Raw genomic sequence first — 18,932 nt, 5'->3', positions numbered from 1 at the left:
CTGGCAGGAGCTGTGCAGAGCCACAAGGGCCCCTGAGCCTCCTTTGCTCCAGGCTGAGCCCCTGCCCAGCTCCCTCAGGGATTCTGCAGCCCCTGCCCGGCTCCCTCAGGGATTCTGCAGCCCCTGCCCAGCTCCCTCAGGGATTCTGCAGCCCCTGCCCAGCTCTGTTCCCTGCCCTGGACATGCTTCAGCCCCTCAGGGTCAGGTATGGGGGTGCCCAGAAGTGGGCACAGGGTGGCACAGGGGACAATCCCTGCCCTGGGGCTCTGCCCGTGGGTTTTGATTCAAACCAGGTGGCCCAGGTGGCCACCAGGGCAAAAAGTGCTTTGGGCACCAGCTGTAAATCAATGCTGAAGTCCCCAGAATGCCACAGGCAGCTGAGCCCTGCTGCAAACACCACCCTGTGTGCTCCCAGGCTGAGCTCTGAGCCCGGCACCCCCCAGCATTCCTACCTGGAGGATTTTGTCTCCGGGCTGGAGCAGGCTGGAGGCGGGGCCGTCAGGCTGAACCCTAGTAACAAAGATACCCTATAAGTCAGAAGTAACACAGGTTAGGATGCTTTCTCCAAGAACTACATCCCAAAAACCACGGGGCTCCCTTCCTGGCTGGGGCCTGGGGGCTCTGCATGCCCTGGAGATGGGCTAACACCAAACTGGTTTATTCTGCTTGCTGTCAAACTCCAGGCTGGGGGTGGAGCAGCTCCCTGGGACCTTCAGCACTTATCAATAATTGTGGGTCATCTTATATCATGGGCATATTTTCTGAAAAATCCTTTGCTAGGATTTTTACTCCTGAGAAGCTGAGAAGGCTCAGAGGAAAAGAAAAACAATAATTATCTGATGCTGTGGAATGCAACAGGTGCATCTTGGATTGGTCCATGTGAGTTGTTTCTACTTGATGACCAATCACAGGTCCAGCTGTGCTGGGACTCTGAGCAGTCACAAGATTTTATTATCATTCCTTTCTATTCTTTTCAAGCCTTCTGATGAAATCCTTTCTTCTATTCTTTGAGTATAGTTTTAGTACATCATTTTCTTTTAATATAATATATATAATAAAATAATAAATCAGCCTTCTGAAACATGGAGTCAAGATTCTCATCTCTTCCCTCGTCCTGGGACCCCTGTGAACACCACCACAATCTTACACTAAAATCCCACATCACAAAGAAAGTCCAGTGTGAACTGGGCAGGAGTGGCAGGGAAATTAAAATGGAGCAAGTGTTAATTATTGGAATAATGTGTATCATAATCAGTACAGCAATCTTTGCTTCCTCTAGGAAGCACAGCTTCAATTTCATTATTTGAAACTTTTGTGGAAATTCCCACTGTCCCTGCAACAAGAATCCAATATTATCCAAGAACATCAGCTCCAGGAATGTGTTCAAGGCCTCCTTTTCCAACAAACTCCAGTCAGTTCCATGGCACCAAACACAAATCCACAGGGCTAAGAGTCCACTTCCCAATACTACAGCCCTGGCAGCTGGGACTCAGCACATCTTGGAGTTTTCGTGACCTCCTCCTATTGCAAATTGATTTATCTGAAATGTGCAATTCCCAAAATGAACCCTGAGCGTCCCTGACCACCATCAGGTGTCAGCTTTAACTCCCAGTACAGGAGACATCTGCTGCCATGGAATCTGTAAGGATCCAGGGATTTCCAGGCTGCTTTTATTTGACACAGCAGCTGCAAACCCTGCAATTTCAGCCTCAAGGGATGATACCGTACTTTAGTATAGTAAATATAATATAATATAATATAATATAATATAATATAATATAATATAATATAATATAATATAATATAATATAATATAATATAATATAATATAATATATGTAATATAATATAATATATGTAATATAATATAACATTATAATATAATATAACAATATAATAGAATATAATATAATATATAACATAGAATATAGAGAATAAAATATATCATATATAATATAAGAATATAATAAATAATAGATTAAAAATATATATTATATATATAATATAATATACTCTAATTTATTAAAAGTTTAATTGGGGTCTAAGGTGACTCTTAAAAATAAGAGAGACAATTCTCCACAAAACAGCCCAAAAAATTATCTTATCCAGGGCATATGGGCCAGACACTCATGGGATTGATGCTCGATTCCCTCAACTTCTTTAACTGGGAAAACAAGCAAACAACACTCTGCCAAAATAAAAACTCCACCCAAGAACAAAGCTAAGAATGGGGAAAAAAAAATCTTTCAATTACACCAACAGAGAAGCACAAACATCCCCCTCCTGTTCTCTGCCTCCACTCTGTGACCTCTCAAACCAGGAGCAGGGAGAGAGGAATTTCACACTTACCTTATCAGAAGGTTTGAATGGATTTCCTTGTCCGCTTATTCCACCACTGATACTAAACCCAAGGCCAGGATTCTTCTCTATCCTCACACAAAACTAGGCAGGAAAAACAGGGATGTCAGCACTGGACCTTGCCCCAGGCAGGCACCTCCTGCCCTCACATCCCCTTTCCCTGGAGGAGCTGAGCCCCTGCACTCCACAAAATGGGAAAAGCCACTGGAATATTGCTAAAATATAAAAATATTATAAAATTATAAAATACATAAGCTGGAAGAACTGGAGGCGTTTTTCCACACTGGAGGGATACCAAAACATTCCCTGTGGTTCACAGATTTTTTTAGATTTTAATGTTCTCTTTTCAGGGAGGTAAAAACCCTTTAGATTAATGAAAGAGAAGTTCACCCTGGCCAAGTTTTTCACTTAAACATTGGGATAAACCCATCAGTGAGGCTTTGCCTGGTGCAATTTTATTTTCCCAGGAGGAGCCAGACGTGCAGCACCCCTGGGACAAAACCAAGGGATAAAATCCTCTGGGATCTCTGGGGCACTGCTGGGATCTGGGAGCCTGCACTGCCACAGGAATCAGAGCTGAACCTCCTTTCCTGGTCAGGGTGGCTCCAAAGAGTGTTGGGGAATTGGATATACAATAAAAATGAGCTCAGAGGCTTTGTGGCCGTGCCCTGAGCTGGTGTGAGCACATCCTCCCCCAGCAGGCTCTGAACATCAGGGATGTGGGGCAGGAGCTGCTCTGGGGCTCCACGGACACTCCCCACAGGAGGGAGGTTTGGGGATGGTTCTGCACCTCATCCTGCTCTCAGGGGCCTCTCACAGCCCTGCTGAAGGACAAATCTGAGGGACAGGAGCAGGCAATGAAAGTGCCCAGTGCCTGTGCCAGGCTGGGGCACTGGGGCAGCAGCTGGGCTGTGCTGGGCAGGTCTGAGCAGAGCAGGGTCCCCCCAGAGCCCTGCCCTGCTGGCCCTGAACGGGGTCACTGGGGAAAGGGCAGAGGCTGAAAATTAACTCAGTCTGACCCAGGAATGCCAGCTCTGCCCAGGGACCTCAATTCCAAATGGTGGCACTGGGTCAGTCTGGGAGAAAATGGGTACTGGTGGCTGGTGCTGGGGAAGGGATGGACCCAGCCTGTCCCCAGCCCAGCCAGAGCTCTCCTGGTCCAACCAGGGCTCTCCCAAACCAACCAGAGCTCCTCCAGTCCAGCCAGAGCTCTCCCATTCCAACCAGAGCTCCTCCAGTCCAGCCAGAGCTCTCCCATTCCAACCAGGGCTCTCCCAGTCACACCAGGGCTCTCCCAGTCTATCCAGAGCCTCTCCAGTCCAGCCAGAGCTCTCCCAGTCTATCCAGGGCTCTCCCAGTCCAGCCAGAGCTCTCCCAGTCTATCCAGAGCTCTCCCAGTCTATCCAGAGCTCTCCCAGTCACACCAGGGCTCTCCCAGTCCAGCCAGGGCTCTCCCAGTCCAACCAGAGCTCCTCCAGTCCAACCAGAGCTCTCCCATTCCAGCCAGAGCTCTCCCATTCCAGCCAGATCTCTCCCAGTCCCAGCTCCCCGGGGCTGCCTGGCTCAGCTCCCCCTCTCCTGCCCAAGGTTCCCTCTCCCGTGGGCACTTTGGAGGAGCCACTTTGGGACTGTTGGTGCCTGGGAGCTGCCCTGGGAGCTGCCCTGTGCCCCCCGGTGTCACCGTGACACTTTGTGAAAAATCCCTTCACCAGGATTTCTTCTCCTGGGAAGCTGGGAAGCTTCAGCTTCTCCCTGTTTTGCTGCTCTGGAATGTGATTTGGAGAATTGTTTATCCAGCACGTGAATTGTTTTAATTTAATGACCAATCCCAGTCCTGCTGTGTTGGGACCCTGGTCAGTCACGGGTTTTCTTCATTCTTTTCTAGCCTTCTCTATGTATCCTTTCTTTTTCTTTGGTATAGTTTTAGTATATAATTTCTTATAATAAATATATAATTTTAATAAATATTATAAATATTATAATATTGTGATTATCCTAGTAATAATTATAGTATCATTAATAAACATATTAATTATCAATACATTACATTCATTATATATTATACATTAAATATTAATACATACGAATATTTTTATATTAATATGTTCTTCTTATTATTACTATTATTATTATAATTATATAATGCAATATATAATATATTTAATATATCATTATATAATAACACATTATATATTTAATATTTATATATTAATATGTATTATTAATTATTATTATATATAATGTTATATATATTTATTATATATATTATATATAATGTAATATATATTTAATATAACAAATATATAATAATATATGTAATGTAATGTAATAATATAATGTAATATAATGTAATGTAATAATATAATATGATATGATATAATAAATATAATATAATAAATATAATAAATATAATAAATATAATATAATATAATATAATATAATATAATATAATATAATATAATATAATATAATATAATATAATATAATATAATATAATATAATATAATATAATATAATATAATATATCAGCCTTCTGAGAACTTGGAGTCAATTTCTCCTCTCTCCCCTCGTCCTGCGGACCTTATACCACCACACCCGGGATGTGCCCCGTGCCCCCGAGGCTCACCTGCTCCTGGTAGGCGTCGGTGCTGCGCTGGCCCTTGGTCTGGATGAGGCACCGCTGGGGCTGGGGCGCCCGGGAGCCCTGCGAGGACGGGATCTGGATGGGCAGCGGGGGCTGGTACTGCTGCACGGTCACCTTGTTCATGCCGCCCTCGTACTGCTGCTCCCGGCTCCGGTGCTGCAGGCTCTGCGAGCCCATCAGCGTCTGGATGTGGCTACCTGCCTGTGGGCGAGCAGCGCGTCAGGGGCAGCCGGCTCCCGGAGCCCCGCACCGGGAAATGCCCGCTCCTGCCTCTGCTCATCCCGATTTCACACAGATCAGGGCACCAACAACTCGGCTGTCGGGCCGGCTCCGTCCCGCACCATCAGCTTCCCTCCTCCTCCTGTGCCCCGAGGCATCTCTGGGAGCAATGGCTTTTGTTTCCAGCCCCAGCAATCCTCCTGCCCTCAGGGATCCCTGGCTGCATCTCCAAGGATAAAGCTTGGAGCAGCAGGAGCTCCTTGGGCTCCTCCTCTGTGCACGCTGATGTCACTCACTGCTGGGAGACTTCAGGGTGGCAGGATGGATCTCCTGACAGTGATCCCTGTGATTATCCTGGCTCATCCCTGCAGCTCCTCCTCCAACAGGTCCATGAGGATTCTCCAGTCTCCAGCTTTATGGTCAGAGCACTCTTGAGCAGAGCTGGGGCTGGGAGCCAGGAGCTCCAAGCACTGGAATTCAATGTCCACCACCACAGAAGCCCCAGAAAGAGACCCTTTTCCAGGGAGTTTATCAGCAAAAGGGCTGTGCCAGTGCAGGGCTGGGCTGGAGCCATCCCACCCCTCGTGCTGTTTATGGACTGAACATCATCACTGGGATGAAACCTTGGGATGAGACCCTGCAGGAGCAGGGCAGAAGCAGCCCTGCCCAGCCCTCCATGCCCACTGCCCATGCAGAGCCAGAGCACACAGAGGGATGATGCCTCAGGGTTTGGCTTTTCTATTTTCACATTCTGTGCTGCTTTAGTGTGTGGGTCTGAGCTTCACATCAGGGCATGCTGAGCTCTGTGCACAGAGCAGGGAGACAAAACAATTCCTGCTCCAGCTGGGCACCAAGGACAAATGATCCAAATCTCAGCCCAAGAGCACAAACCCCGTGGGCTGCAGAGAGAAAAACAATCAGGGTGGGACTGCAGGGGCTAAAGCTGGAATGGGACAATGAACTGCAAGGTGCAAATGGAGCAGAACTGATCCCAGGGACAGAGCCCGTGCCCGACCGTGCATTTTGGGGCCATTTTGGTTCATCTTGGGTGCTACCCAAGGTGGATCCATGGAGGAGATGCTTTGAATAAATCCCTGCTTTATTCTGGAGCTCTGCCCAGCCTCTGCTCCAGGGCAGCCTGCACACGGCATCAGGGGCCCCATGAAAACACCGCCCTCAATCACAGCAATTCCTGCTTTCAGCCTTGGAGCATCCCTGGGTGCTGCCCAGAGCTGTCCTGCAGTCCCCAGGGCTGTCCCCAGGCTGTCCCCAGGGCTGTCCCCAGGCTGTCCCCAGGGTGTCCCCAGGGCTGTCCTGCTGTCCCCAGGGCTGTCCCCAGGGTGTCCCCAGGCTGTCCCCAGGGCTGTCCTGCTGTCCCCAGGGCTGTCCCCATGCCTGCTGGCACCCCTTACCTTCTTGGTGACGGTGTCGGGGGGCACGTCCCGCCGGCCCAGCGGGTAGGGGTTCCAGGGGCTGCCCATGGCCACCTCGTCCTGCCCGTTGTCCAGGAGGCTGCTCTGCTGCGACGGGGTCTGTTCACAAAGGCAGGGCAGCCTTTAGTCACCAGCACAAACCCTCCACACTCAGCCACAACAGCCCAGCAACGCACACAGCGCCCAGCCTGCCCAGTGCTCCGCCAACACGGCGGCACTGGGGGCTCTCTGGGGGCAAGCAGGAGGGCTTGAGAGGTTCAGGACAGAAATAATGAGAATAATGAATGGTGAGAGAGAAGAGAAAACTCATTGGACGGGACTCGTTACTTTCAGAGCAATGGATTTTGGCGAAATTCCAATATTTAAAGAGCCTGGCGTTAATTCTGGAGTTAGGACTCGCTCCCTGCTCATTCCAGCAGCAGGAACTTTGTTGGGAAGGATTTGCCACCAAGGCAAAGGAGCTGTTTGTGTTTTCTGCAGCAAACATCCCCTGCTGGCAGTGCCGAGGCTCTGCCGGCTCCGTGTGCAGCTCCCAGAACCTCCTGGCTTGTGCCAGGGACGTTTTTTGCACAATATTAACCTGGAATTCAATGTTTGCCTCATCATGAATGGTCACAACACACAGGGAAAGTTTCCCCAATAATTCCCTTTTCTCTCCTGTTCCATGTTTCTTCCTTGTCACTTTCCCCCTGGTTGTTTCATTCCTGTTTTCAGGACTTTGGAGGGGGTTTGGACTTTTCCTGCCCCACCCTGAGTTTCCATTATCTGTCCCTCTCTTTCTTGATCATCACTGGGAGCTTTCCTAACACCTTTTGGGTGCCAGACTTCCCAAAACTCCAGTATTGTCCTGCCACTGACAGCACCTGGCACAGTTCAATGCTTATTGATTAATGGGAATCTGCAAAGGAGCAAAAGATATCTGTTCTTCCCCTCTGCCATTCCAGGCATTTCTTCTCCAGCTTTGAGTAAAACAAAAAGTCAGGATACACTTCTCTAGACGGATGAAGAATTAATCAAATTTGCTTTGAAATGTGAAGGGTGGGAAGTTTTCCATTAAAAACTGTTTTTAAACAGAAGTTGAAAAGTAAATAGAAGGAAATTATGATTTAAATCACATCTCTGAGGTGAAGTGAAAAAAGTCCAACCCTGACTATTGAAAATGAAAGGAAACTTCCATTATATTTTTTTTCATAATTCAAGAAATTATCCAGAAAAATAATGGAATTTGTGAATTTCCTTCTGTGAAAAACCACTAGAAAAAACATTTCCCCTGTTTAAAGTCCAGGATCTCCTTGCAGAGCTTTCTTTACCCCCATTAAAAATGGAAAAATGGAAAAATGAGCAATTCCCTCCAGGGCTGCCCTGGGAATCTGGTCACACCCCAAGGGATCCGTTTATGGGCCCCTCTGGGTGCCCTCCCCAGGCCCAGCCTCTCTGAGATTCCCAAGGAAGATGGGAATTCCCATTCTGGGAATGGGCTGCACCAAACCACAAACTTTTAAAACTTTTCACTGGCATCCAGACATGGAAAGGATCCCTCTGGAGGCTGCTGGGATTGACCTGCAGAGGGGAGTTTGCACTCCAGAGGGAAAAAGGAAAATGCTGAGAGTGCTCTCAGCTTCCTCCAGAAACAGGGAAATCCCGGGATTTCATTTGCTGCAGCAAAAGGAATTTGTCCCCAAAATTGTGGCTGTTTTCTGAGCTGGGACAGGCTGCAACCCAGCTCCACTTCCAGGAAATCTGGGGGAAAGAGGATAAGCAGCACTTCCCACATTTTCTGCAGGGGGCAGATTGATGTCATGAACATTTTCAAGGCAATTCATTGTCAAGGTTGATTTCCTGACAGCCAGAGCTCACTCATTACTCTCTTGAATCCAGGCCACGGGAAGGAGGGAGCAGAAGAGGCAAGGATTGAACTGCTGTGGCCTGGATTCTTTAGGAAATGCAAATTCTGTGGAAGGTGTGAAGCAATAAAATTCAACAACACTAAATATACACAGCATTTTTCCAACAGTCATTTCCCCCTGCAGTGACCTTTCCCAACAATAATTTTCCCAAACAGTACAGTGAGAGAACCACCCCTCAGTGCAGTTCAGCATCACAGTTTCTATGGACATGGAGCAATGGAATGCTGGTGAGAGAGAAAAGCAGAATAATCCACGTCAGACCACACCCCAAAATAGATCACAGAGCAGATTCCTGGGTCTCCTCAGACATCCATCATTAATATCCACATTCACCTACAGCCTGAAACCCTGGCAGTGCCACAAACCACCTCATTCCCAACGTGTGGAGGGAACCAGCACCACTCTCTGGGGCTGATGCCCAATGGGTTTTTCCAGGGACAGGTGACGAGTACCTGAGCAGACAGACAGGGTCTGGGAAGCAAAGACAACACCAGGGTGTCCCTGCCCAGCACACACATCCAGGGGATCCCCTCGGAGCCTCCCGCCCCACCACAGAGCAGCACAGACCCAGAGCAGCACGGGGGGACATGGCATGGAGGTGACAGGGCATGGAGGGGTGGGGACAGTGGGGAAGGCCTGGCACTGCTCCCTGGGCACTGCCATCCTGCCCTGGATCGCCGGGAATTCCGGCTGGAGGTCGGCAAGAGGAGCAGGGCTGAGCTCTGGGCCAGCTCCTGCTGCTGCACCATCCTGCTCTCCTCAAACCCTTGGGTCTGAGCTCTGAACCCTTGGAAGGCTCCTTTGGGAATTGCTGGCCAGGCTGTTCCACAGGGGCCAGCCTGGCCATTCCCAGCACAGATGGAATGCTGGGATCTGGGCTCTGCTGCCCTTTCATCACTCACAGAGCTGCTGCTGCTGCTGATTTGTCCCCTCAGCCCCTGTGCCAGGGCAGGGAGAGGCTGAGCTGTGCCCTCAGGATGCAGGGAAAGGTCTCAGCATCCCTCCCTGGCACTGAGAGTCCTGCAGGAATGGCCCTCTCTGCCTCGTCCTGAGCGCCTCTCCCTTCAGATATTCCTTGGGAATACATGGTTTTGTATGTCTGTACTAGTCAACAATATATTGGTAATAAATATAAGATAAACAGTAAATAAATGAGGGAAATATTCTCTTTTTTAGGTGTTACTCGAAGTTTGAAATGGTTTTGGGTGTGGTAATGTGTTCAAAACCCATCAGGAATTACAGCACACCCAATTAATGCTCAAGTATTAAAATCCCTGTCTCCTGGAGCCTGTTTAACATTTCCACACCCGTTTTTCTAGGATCAAACAGTCCCAGAGCAAACCACGTTCCCCACTGAGCAAATGGCAGCACTGTCATGTGTGAGGAGAGCAGGAGAGCAGGAATGACAGCCAGGGAGCCCCGGAATCCAAAAAGCAAGGCCAGCAAGGGGCAGAGCTGCGTCCCTGCCGGCCTTGCTTTGTGGAGCGGGCATCCTAAAAGCAGGAGGAAGAGGCAGAAGCTAAACCAGGAGGAAGCAAGGATCATTAATTAACCGGGAACGCCGTGAATGCTGGCTAGCCCATACTTACTTTCGGTAGAGGTAGCTCTTGAAGCATTTGGTTTTCAAATTTAGATTTAGGCTGCAAGTTTAAAGTCATGCTTCGGCCGGCATGCATGGCTGAAACCCCTCCAGAGTGCAGCATGCCAAGGCTAACTGTGTGGTGTTTGTAAGCAGCGCTCTGAGTAGAGGAAACAACCACGGGACACATATGAACACACATGCTCAGAATTAAGTCTCACACATACATGGTTAAGTTCACAGAGTTTTAGTTTAAGCCAACAAACAGTCCCGAGTATCGGTAGCTCCTCCAGGCATGCACTGGTCACACACAGCGAGTACATGGCTCCTCGTACAGAAAATGGGCACCAGAGAGGACTTCCACGCTGACAGCACAAGGGGGTGGTGGGATCTGCACTTCACCTGGTACAAATCTTGCTTTTGCAAAAAAAAAAGGGCCAAATTCGGGGCGGGCTGTGCAGCCAGGGCTGTGCCTGGCTGGGAGGAGCTAGTCCTGCTCCCCAAAAACCTGGCTGCCCATGTGGGACGAGCTGGGCAGGGCAGGGACAGGGGTGCTGTGCCCACCCCGGGGACAGGGGCTGCTCCCCAGGGCTCCCACCAGCCCAGCCCAGCCCAGCCCAGCTCCTTGGAGCTCTGCACCCAGCAGGAACCACCTCGCAGGGGTCAGGGACAGCCACCAGTGCCAGCTTGCCAGGGTTAAAGCACCCTTCATACACGTTGTAAACCAAGTGTAAAGGTGTTCCTTAAGCCAACAACACCTGGCAAGGGTTTGTGTGCACCAGGAAGGGCCCTGCTCAGGGTGCACTGGTTTCCCTGGGTAGGAGGCAGTTTCCAGTGGGTTTACACAGCACAAGGAAAAGAGCTGAGGGAGGAAAACGCTTCAGCCTTGGAGCCCCTTTTTGAAGTTTCCCCGTTTGATCCTTAAGGATAATTTAATATCATCACATCCCAGAGACTGGAAGGCAAGGAGAATATTAACACCAAACTCAGGAGGCTCTAGCATAAAGCAGTATATGGACACATTTGGCAATGACCCCTTATGCATTTCACCACAGGAATTTGTCACAACCACTTCAGATCACGGAGTAAATAGGATTCATGGATTAGGTCATTAAATAGGTAATGACTGAATCATGCACTAAAGTACCCTTTGGATAGAAGGCAAATCAGCATAACTTCCTACAGCTAAAAGGAGTAATGATCACATTCCCATCAGAACCGTGGCAGTGGATACCCAGGGATATTTCTCAGTTATAGATACTTTTAAGCCCCCTGCACTAACAGTGACACCAGAGCTAAAATACATTTTATTACTTATTCTCTTTTTCCTTTATTCCCTTTTACTGCCAAGACGTGCCCAGCACCTCTCCAAGCTCTCGGTCGTTACTGACCTGGTGGCTCCAGCAGCGCTTCCACGGCCAGGGGAGAACCTCAGGGCTCTTCCTGATTTTGGGCAGAGCTGCAGGAGCCACCAGCCCAGTGACAGAGCCTCTGGATTTACCCAGGTTTCAGAATCACCACCCCAGTGACTGCCCCAGGGAACGGCACCGGCGTGAAGCCTCTGGGTTTACCCAGCACCCGGAGCCACCGCCCCGGCGACTGTCCCGAGGGGCATCATCAGTGAGGAGCCTCTGGATTTTCTGGGGTCCCTCACTCCAGCTGAGCACCCCCAGGGCCCTCGGCGGGCCAGTCCCTCTGACACCACGGCAGGAATTTCATCCCTGGGAATTCTGGTGGTCACCACTGCACGTGCAAATCGTTTGACAGAGCGAAACACACAACTAAAGGCATTAATTGCAGAGAAATGCCAAACATACCCTGTCTAACCTTCTAGCTTCTATATGTCTAAGTAGCTGTTGTCTCCAGTCAGCGGGCATTTTAGCACAGCTCTCATTTCCCTTCCCAGGGGGAGGCCTCGGCTTTATATCACTGCTATCGGAAGGCTTGTCGCCATAGTTACCCAAGTTATAGTCTGACGGAATCTTTTCCAGCAGAGCTGCCATGGTGGGCCTCGCTGAGACTGGCCGCGTTTGGGCCGTGCCGTAGCTCTCTGTGCTGTAGCTTCGTGCCGACAGGGGCCTCCTTTGCGTGAGGTTTTTAACTGGGAAGCTCCCAGTCTGGGCTTTCACTTCCTGGTAGGAAGGGTGCTCGTCTTCGTAGCGCCCGTTGCGCTTGAGGAACTGGGCCTCGGGCACGGCCATGCTGCCCTGGCGCTCCGGGGCGCCGCGGAACGGGGCCCGGCCGTACCTGTCCGCCCCGGGGGGCAGCTCCTGGGGCTCGCCCACCCTGCGGAACACCGACATCTCCGCCGAGCTGACCAGAGAATCCGCCCTGCGCAGGAAGCCGGGGCGCGCGGCCGGGCCGGGGAACGGGGCGGCCGCCGGCTCCTCGCCCACCGAGGGCTGCGAGAAGGAGAACATGGGCTCCACGGGTGCGTAGCCGCGGTAGCCCCGCGGGCTCACCAGCTCCTGGGGCAGGCTCTTGGCCGGCTGGGGCAGGTACTCGGCGTTGAGCTGGAAGGGCGGCAGGAGCCGCTTGTCGGCCGGGAGCTCCACGGCGCCCTGGGGGTTGAAGCTTTGGTCGAACTGATAAACCTTCTTGGTGACCGACGCCTTGTGCTGCGGCTGCACCTTGACGCTGCCGTAGGTCAGCAGCTCGTCGTCCAGCATGGGCACGGACTGGCTGCGGGACATGCTCAGCACGCCGTGCTCCGGGCCCAGCAGCTTGTCCACCCTCTCGTGGGGGCCCACGGTGTCGTTCCCGGATGCATAGTTTTCCAGGGGGATGTTGTACACCTTGTACGCACCGATGTCGATCTCGTCGATGCTCTGCGACTTCTTAAACTTGTTTGTTTTTAAATCCCTCATCATCGGGGAGAGCCGCTCCGTGCTCTTGCTGATGGAGATGACGTTTTTGGAAGGGTCCGGGCGACAGTGCACATGGGAATAGACGTTTGTGAGGCTCCTGTTAGCGTTGGCGTCGTGGTATTCCCACGGAATTCCTGGAGTGAAAGTGCTTGTCATTTCGGGAGACTCCTTGACGTGATCTTTCCGCTCGGGCAAAGGGCTGGTGTTGGGGGTGCTTTCCAGTTTGGAAGGAAAAGCTGTCCTGTCTTCAAAAGGACTGGGGGTTCTGGTCCAATTTTGCCAAGGGTTGGGAGGAGGCACTTCAGAGTCGTGTGTGTTTCTGAGCGCGGGCTGCTCCAGCTCCAGGGGGATCCCCACGATCCTGTCCTGCCGGATCAGCGGCCGGCGCCCGTGGGCGGAGGAGCTCCTGGATTTGGTGCTGAGCAGGGGGTTGGTGCCGGCGTTCTCTGCCGCGCTCTCCTCGGCCACGAATCCCGTGTTGTCGTAGTGGGAGCCGTCGTTCCAGCTGTCAGCAAAGGCGTCGCTCAGCGGGCGCCGCTCCGGGCGCGCCGGGACGTTCCCGGCCGGAGCCGCTTCCCGCTGGCTCAGCAATGGCTTGGTCTCCAGGGGCTGTGGGAACGACTGGGCCAGCCTGCAAAGACAAGAGAGGGGAACAAGATCAAATGTCCTCTGTCCCGGCACGCCAGCGCTCATCGTCCTTGGAAAGCAGCTCGGCTTTCTCCCAGCTCTGGCTTTGGGATCGCGCCGGGAGACTCCGGGGATGCTTAGCACGGAATATTCCCAGCTGGAAGGGCCCCACAAGGATCACTGAGTCCAGGAATCAAACCTGCCCCCTCGGTGTTTTTAGCACTGCCTGAGCTACTCTCAAGCTGTTGGGAACTCCATGGATGCTGTGCCACTGGCACGGGAACGGTGGCAGCAGGTTTCTGCCCCGGAGCACAGGCTCTGTCAGGACACGCATGGAGAAGCTAAGAAGTCACTCAAAGGCCTGGCTGGCTCCATGTTGTGTTCCCAGAAATCCTGCTGAACAGACTTTCCTGCTGTAATAATAACGGATGAGTGCAGCAGAAGGTTTCCCCCACTCTTTAACCAGAGACACAAACAGAGGCAGTTTTCTTGCCTGTTCCCATCCAGCTCTTTAAGGGGCAGAGCTGTGGAGGGAACAACATGAGGCGATTTAGGGCAGGCACCCACAGGACAGGCTGGTCCTGGAATGTTTCCAGTGCAGGTTATGGCTCTCCAAGAACCTTTTTGGAGGTCCAGGGCAGAGGGAGATGGGACAGCAATAATGGGACACCAACAGCTGCAGCTCCACCTCTAGGAGCTTTAATGCCTGGAGATGGCACAGAGCGGAACCCACCAGCTGTGGGATTGTGGAATATGGAGAGTGGCCATCTCTGCACAGCCAACGTGGGACAAAAACGTGGATTTTTAAATCCAAACGCCCTAACGGGGTCGCTCTGAGGGCCCAGAGAGGACAAAAGGGAAACAAAAGCTGTGTCAGGAAAGATGTCACACCTGTTCCCCCACAAAGAGTTATTCACTGCTTCTTTAGCCGTGGTCTGCAGGGAGCCCATTTTTACGTGCGCGTTGGAGGACCCTGAGGAAGCCTGGGAAGGGGAATAGTCTGAGTAAGTGCCTGAGGAAACGCTGTTATTCAGACAATGGATCTTATCTGCTTCAGACTCATCTGTCGACTCTGAAACAAAACACAGCAAACGCTTTCAGGGGCGGCACTCGGGAACGGAACACCACAAAAACACATTTTTAACTTAGATCTATTAATGCATTGCATTGGGTTCTACTGATTCGTGCACAAATGTCCACGGCCTATGGTTTACAAGCAGGGGTGGCACATCCCCATCACAAGGTTTCATCTCAAAGGCTGCAAATCCATCAGTACCTTTCTTGTCTTTACCCAGCAGGACGAGTTTGGGGGGGTAGAGCGGCGTCTCGGGCATGGAAGGACGGAGCTCCCCTATCCTCATCTCGCTGGCAGGATGTCCAAAGGCATCCTGAGGGACACAACAGGGCAGAGTGAGCACAGGGAACAGCAACACTTCAACCTGCAGCAAACAGTTCACAGTCTTCTCCTTGTGATCGCTCAAACACCCCAAACCCACCAGACGGGCAGTGCAGGAAGTTCTAATTTGTCAGCAGAAAGTTCTAATTAATCCTCCTCAGAATTAGGGTGATGTGCTCGTTATGGAAATGTGGGCAAACCAGATGGAACTTGCAAGACACATCAAGGCCATGTAAACATTTTTGAGGGAGTCAAGGTCACCAAAAATGCTGCCAGCTGAAAGAAACAAACACTAATTGAGTGTAAACAATTGGTATTTCAGAGGGAGGATTCCTTGCTCAGTTATTTCTGGTGAGTCCTTCCAGAGATTCAGCTGTCCCTGGAGCTGTACTTAATTAAAATGGCTTTGTCTCTGAGGAGTTTGTGGCTAAATTAAAATTATTTGGATTTAATAAACTTCTGCCTGAGGGTTCAGCACACCTGACCTTCACACAGGCCCTGCAATGGGACGTGTGCTGAAAATAACCCCAGTTAAACTGGGGGAGGAAAGTGGGACTCGTTCTTAGAAAGAGAAATTTTAAATTAGGACAGTTAGGCCCTTAGGGTGGCTAGGAGGGAATGAAGGCACCAATGGGAATTTTGGGGCTTTTCTCATCCCTGCAGAAAGCTCAGAGAGGAGGAGGATGGGGAGACAGGGAGGGGTGACACAGGAGGGTCTCTGTACCCTGACAGGTTGTAAAGGTTCTCCAGTGAGTTTGGAGAGGGAAGGCCAGAGGGAGAGATGTAATAATTAGAGAAACAATTTAAACTGGAGTACCCAAACCAAATCTGCATTGCTAGAATGTTTAATGCTACAAGGTTTAAAACATTTTCTTGTTTCCACTTACAAGGAGGAAACTTTCAGGGCTTTACTGCCATTAAATACCTTTTGTAGTGACAGAGATTTGTAGAAGAATTTGCCACGTGATTTATCCTTGGAGAATTTAGTTCTGTTTGCACCAGAGCTATTTCAAACCCTCTGTGCCTGATGTTCCACTGGAGGCAGGACCTTCTCAGATAGAGCCATCCTCAGTTTAATTAATGCCCTCAGGGCTAACATTTAAGGCAGTTCCATGGTGATTTCCACATGGAGTGACCCAGCTCTCCCTTCCCCATGCAGAGGATTCCCCTGGTGCTCCACAGGTGCCCAGTGCCCTTTCCCAGTGCGGTGGGATCAGCTGGTGGGAGCCCAGAGCTGGGGGCAGTGCGGGTGCAGAGCAGTGCAGAGGGTGAAGTTCTCCACCTGAGCAGCCCAGGTGTGACCAGGTGTGCCTGTACCTCTGAGCCTTGGGCTCTGTGGGAGCTCAGAGCTGGGGGCAGTGCGGGTGCAGAGCAGTGCAGAAGGTGAAGTTCTCCACCTGAGCAGCCCAGGTGTGACCAGGTGTGCCTGTACCTCTGAGCCTTGGGCTCTGTCCTCCCTGCCCGGGGCCTCCAGAGGTGATTTTGGGCTGAGCTCACGGTCAGGCTGGGGGCTCTTGGGGGGTTCTTTGGTTTCTTTAGCTTGGACCTGGAATCCCAATATTGCGCCATGAAACTTCCAGGAGTTTTAAGCTTAAACTGCCCCCCCCCTTGCTGGAAGAGAGGAAGACCCAGCAGTTCCATTTTTGACAAGATGGTGAACTTCAGCTGCATGAAGTTCCCTATTTTATATGATTTTCCTTTTCTTTTCATCCCCCAGCCCAGCTATCCAACAAAAACCAATGCACTTTTGAAAGAACGACTCTGGCATTTGTGAATCTGCAATGACAATGTGAAAAACCCCAAATCATATTCCACTTAATTCCACTCTCTTTAAGAGGGCCTTTTTCTTACAAGGTGAAGAACAAAAAGGTCACTAATAGGAAAAAAATTGCAAGGAGAAAGGGAAGAGATAAATGCAATTGTGTTGAGTAGGTGCCTGGAGATTATTCCTCAGGATTTATTCCTCAGGATTCATTCCTCAGGATTAACTGGGGAAGGATGCAGGAAGAGGGCAGAGAAACTGTGGTGAGGAGAAAATACCTGGTACAAACCATTAAAACAACTGGCAAGAGAAATGTCACCAAATATTCAGGCTGAGGACATAAGAACATTATATTATAAACATTAAATTAAATTATAATCCAGAGGGACAGAATGTTTGGAATGCTCAGACTCCTGGAATCTGCCTGGAGCAGCCCAGGGCTGTGGGAAGGGATGAGGCAGAGGAAATGTGGGATATTCTCAATGCAAACCCATCGAGAACAGGAAGTGTAAAGACCTGACTTGCTGATTTTGATACTCCTCATTGTTTCTCATAGAAAGGCAGCACAACTCCCTGAATAATCCCAGACTCCTCTTTGGCCAAAACTCACATCTTCCAGAAAGAATTAGAATGATGAAGAGGTTCGTTTTAATTGATGATTAATCAAGACATTGTTTGCTTATTGTGAATGGAGGTGAAGGATGTACAGTGGATTTGACATGCAGCTCCTCATTCCAGATGCTCCCTTTCATTATTTAGAAACAGTTTCTGAAGAGACACGTGCAAATTAATTGCAGGAAAAGCCAAAAGAGATCAGAAACCAGCTTATCTGAGGATGAAAAGTGAGCAGTGCACCTGAAATTCAATTACCTGGGATCAGAAACTGCCTTCAGCCTTTAGCTACATCACAACACACCTGCAATTTCAAAGTGCACTTTAACTCGAGGCTTGAGTTTGTCTGCTAATTATCTGCAAAGCAAATGGAGCTTAATTATGTTTTATTTAATGGGTTACAACTGAAATCAGGCCAATATTGTTCACAAATCCATTCACACTCTGCCTACACTTCCCGTGTGCTTTATCCTGGTGCAGGAAGCCAAGGAGAGGGAAATGTATCTGCACCACCCTGATTGGAGCTGAAAACCCCTCCTGATGTCTGGGAAGGACCAGATCATCCCTTTTCTTTCCTTCAGCTGCTGGAATAGTTGTGCTACCCCTCTTGACTCCATCCCAGGGAAATTAAAATCTGGAAAAGTTCCCCCATCACAGCTCAGGAGCTGAAATCGCATCTCTGCTGGGAACAGGGGGAGCTCCCAGCTGTGCAGGGAGGGAACTGCACTCCCATTTTTTAGTGGCACTTCAGGAGTCACCCCAGGCTCTGGCTGCAGCAGTTCAGCTCTTCCTGCAGAGTTCTGTGAGGTCCCTGCATCCACACAGCCCCAGGGATGTGTCCCCAGCTGCACCCCACGTTTGTGGTGTCACTGCCATCTCCTCCTCCCTGGGGCTGCATTCCCAGGACCCTGCTGGGGCTCAGCTCTCTGGGATGTTTGTGTTTTCATTGAAAAAAATAACATTATTTTAACAAATAATAACAAACCACTGGTTTCTGGAGGCCACATCACCAGCCACAGCCACGAGACCAAACACCTAAAACCTCTGCCAGGCCACATGGATCAAATTCCAGGAGGAAACACGTAGGGATAATGAAAACCCACAGAAAGCTGTTGAGAATACTCAAGTTCAAATGATAGGTAATGCAAAATAAATTCTGTATATTCAGCAACAAGAGCAGAATGTCAAGACTGGTGGCCTGAGTCACCAGCTGGTTCAAGGACCAGATTTACACAGTGAGAATTTAATGAGTAAAAAGGAATCGTGGTGGAATTGAAGATTTCAGATTTAGATGGAAACATGAGTGATTTAACTTAGCTATTTTAGTTGAAATTAAATATTTAACTTCAATATTTTAGTCCTAATTGAAATCGTGCCTAGAGTTGAAGTCTTCTGAAGCCAGCTTGAAGAGAAAACTTTGGGGGGGTTATTTTTTTAAGGAATGAAAATGTTTGACTGCAAATAAAACACAGCACTGAGAGAGCAGCTACAGCTGAATGTGTAATATTTGTGCCAAAGACATAGAAATC

General features: G+C 49.9%; 1 protein-coding gene across 4 annotated transcripts in view; it reads right to left on the bottom strand.

The window, feature by feature from the left end:
• The window catches only part of LRRC7 (leucine rich repeat containing 7), a 107,292-nt gene that overhangs the window by 5,826 nt on the left and 82,534 nt on the right, over positions 1–18,932 (bottom strand). For 2 of the 4 annotated variants that reach the window (XM_066555364.1, XM_066555361.1), the window contains exons 17-24: positions 14,910–15,021; positions 14,525–14,705; positions 11,957–13,637; positions 10,150–10,299; positions 6,633–6,752; positions 4,984–5,202; positions 2,349–2,441; positions 453–527 (exon numbers count right to left, since the gene is read on the bottom strand). In XM_066555364.1, the coding sequence (XP_066411461.1) occupies positions 453–527; positions 2,349–2,441; positions 4,984–5,202; positions 6,633–6,752; positions 10,150–10,299; positions 11,957–13,637; positions 14,525–14,705; positions 14,910–15,021 (2,631 nt within the window). The remainder of the gene's footprint in view (positions 1–452; positions 528–2,348; positions 2,442–4,983; positions 5,203–6,632; positions 6,753–10,149; positions 10,300–11,956; positions 13,638–14,524; positions 14,706–14,909; positions 15,022–18,932) is intronic. The other 2 variants (XM_066555363.1, XM_066555362.1) reach the window with 2 other exon arrangements.

Source organism: Molothrus aeneus, chromosome 9 (assembly GCF_037042795.1).
Source record: "Molothrus aeneus isolate 106 chromosome 9, BPBGC_Maene_1.0, whole genome shotgun sequence".
Classification (NCBI taxonomy): Eukaryota; Metazoa; Chordata; class Aves; order Passeriformes; family Icteridae; genus Molothrus; species Molothrus aeneus.
Note: the sequence above shows the minus strand (reverse complement) of the source record. Positions and strands in the feature narration are given on the sequence as shown.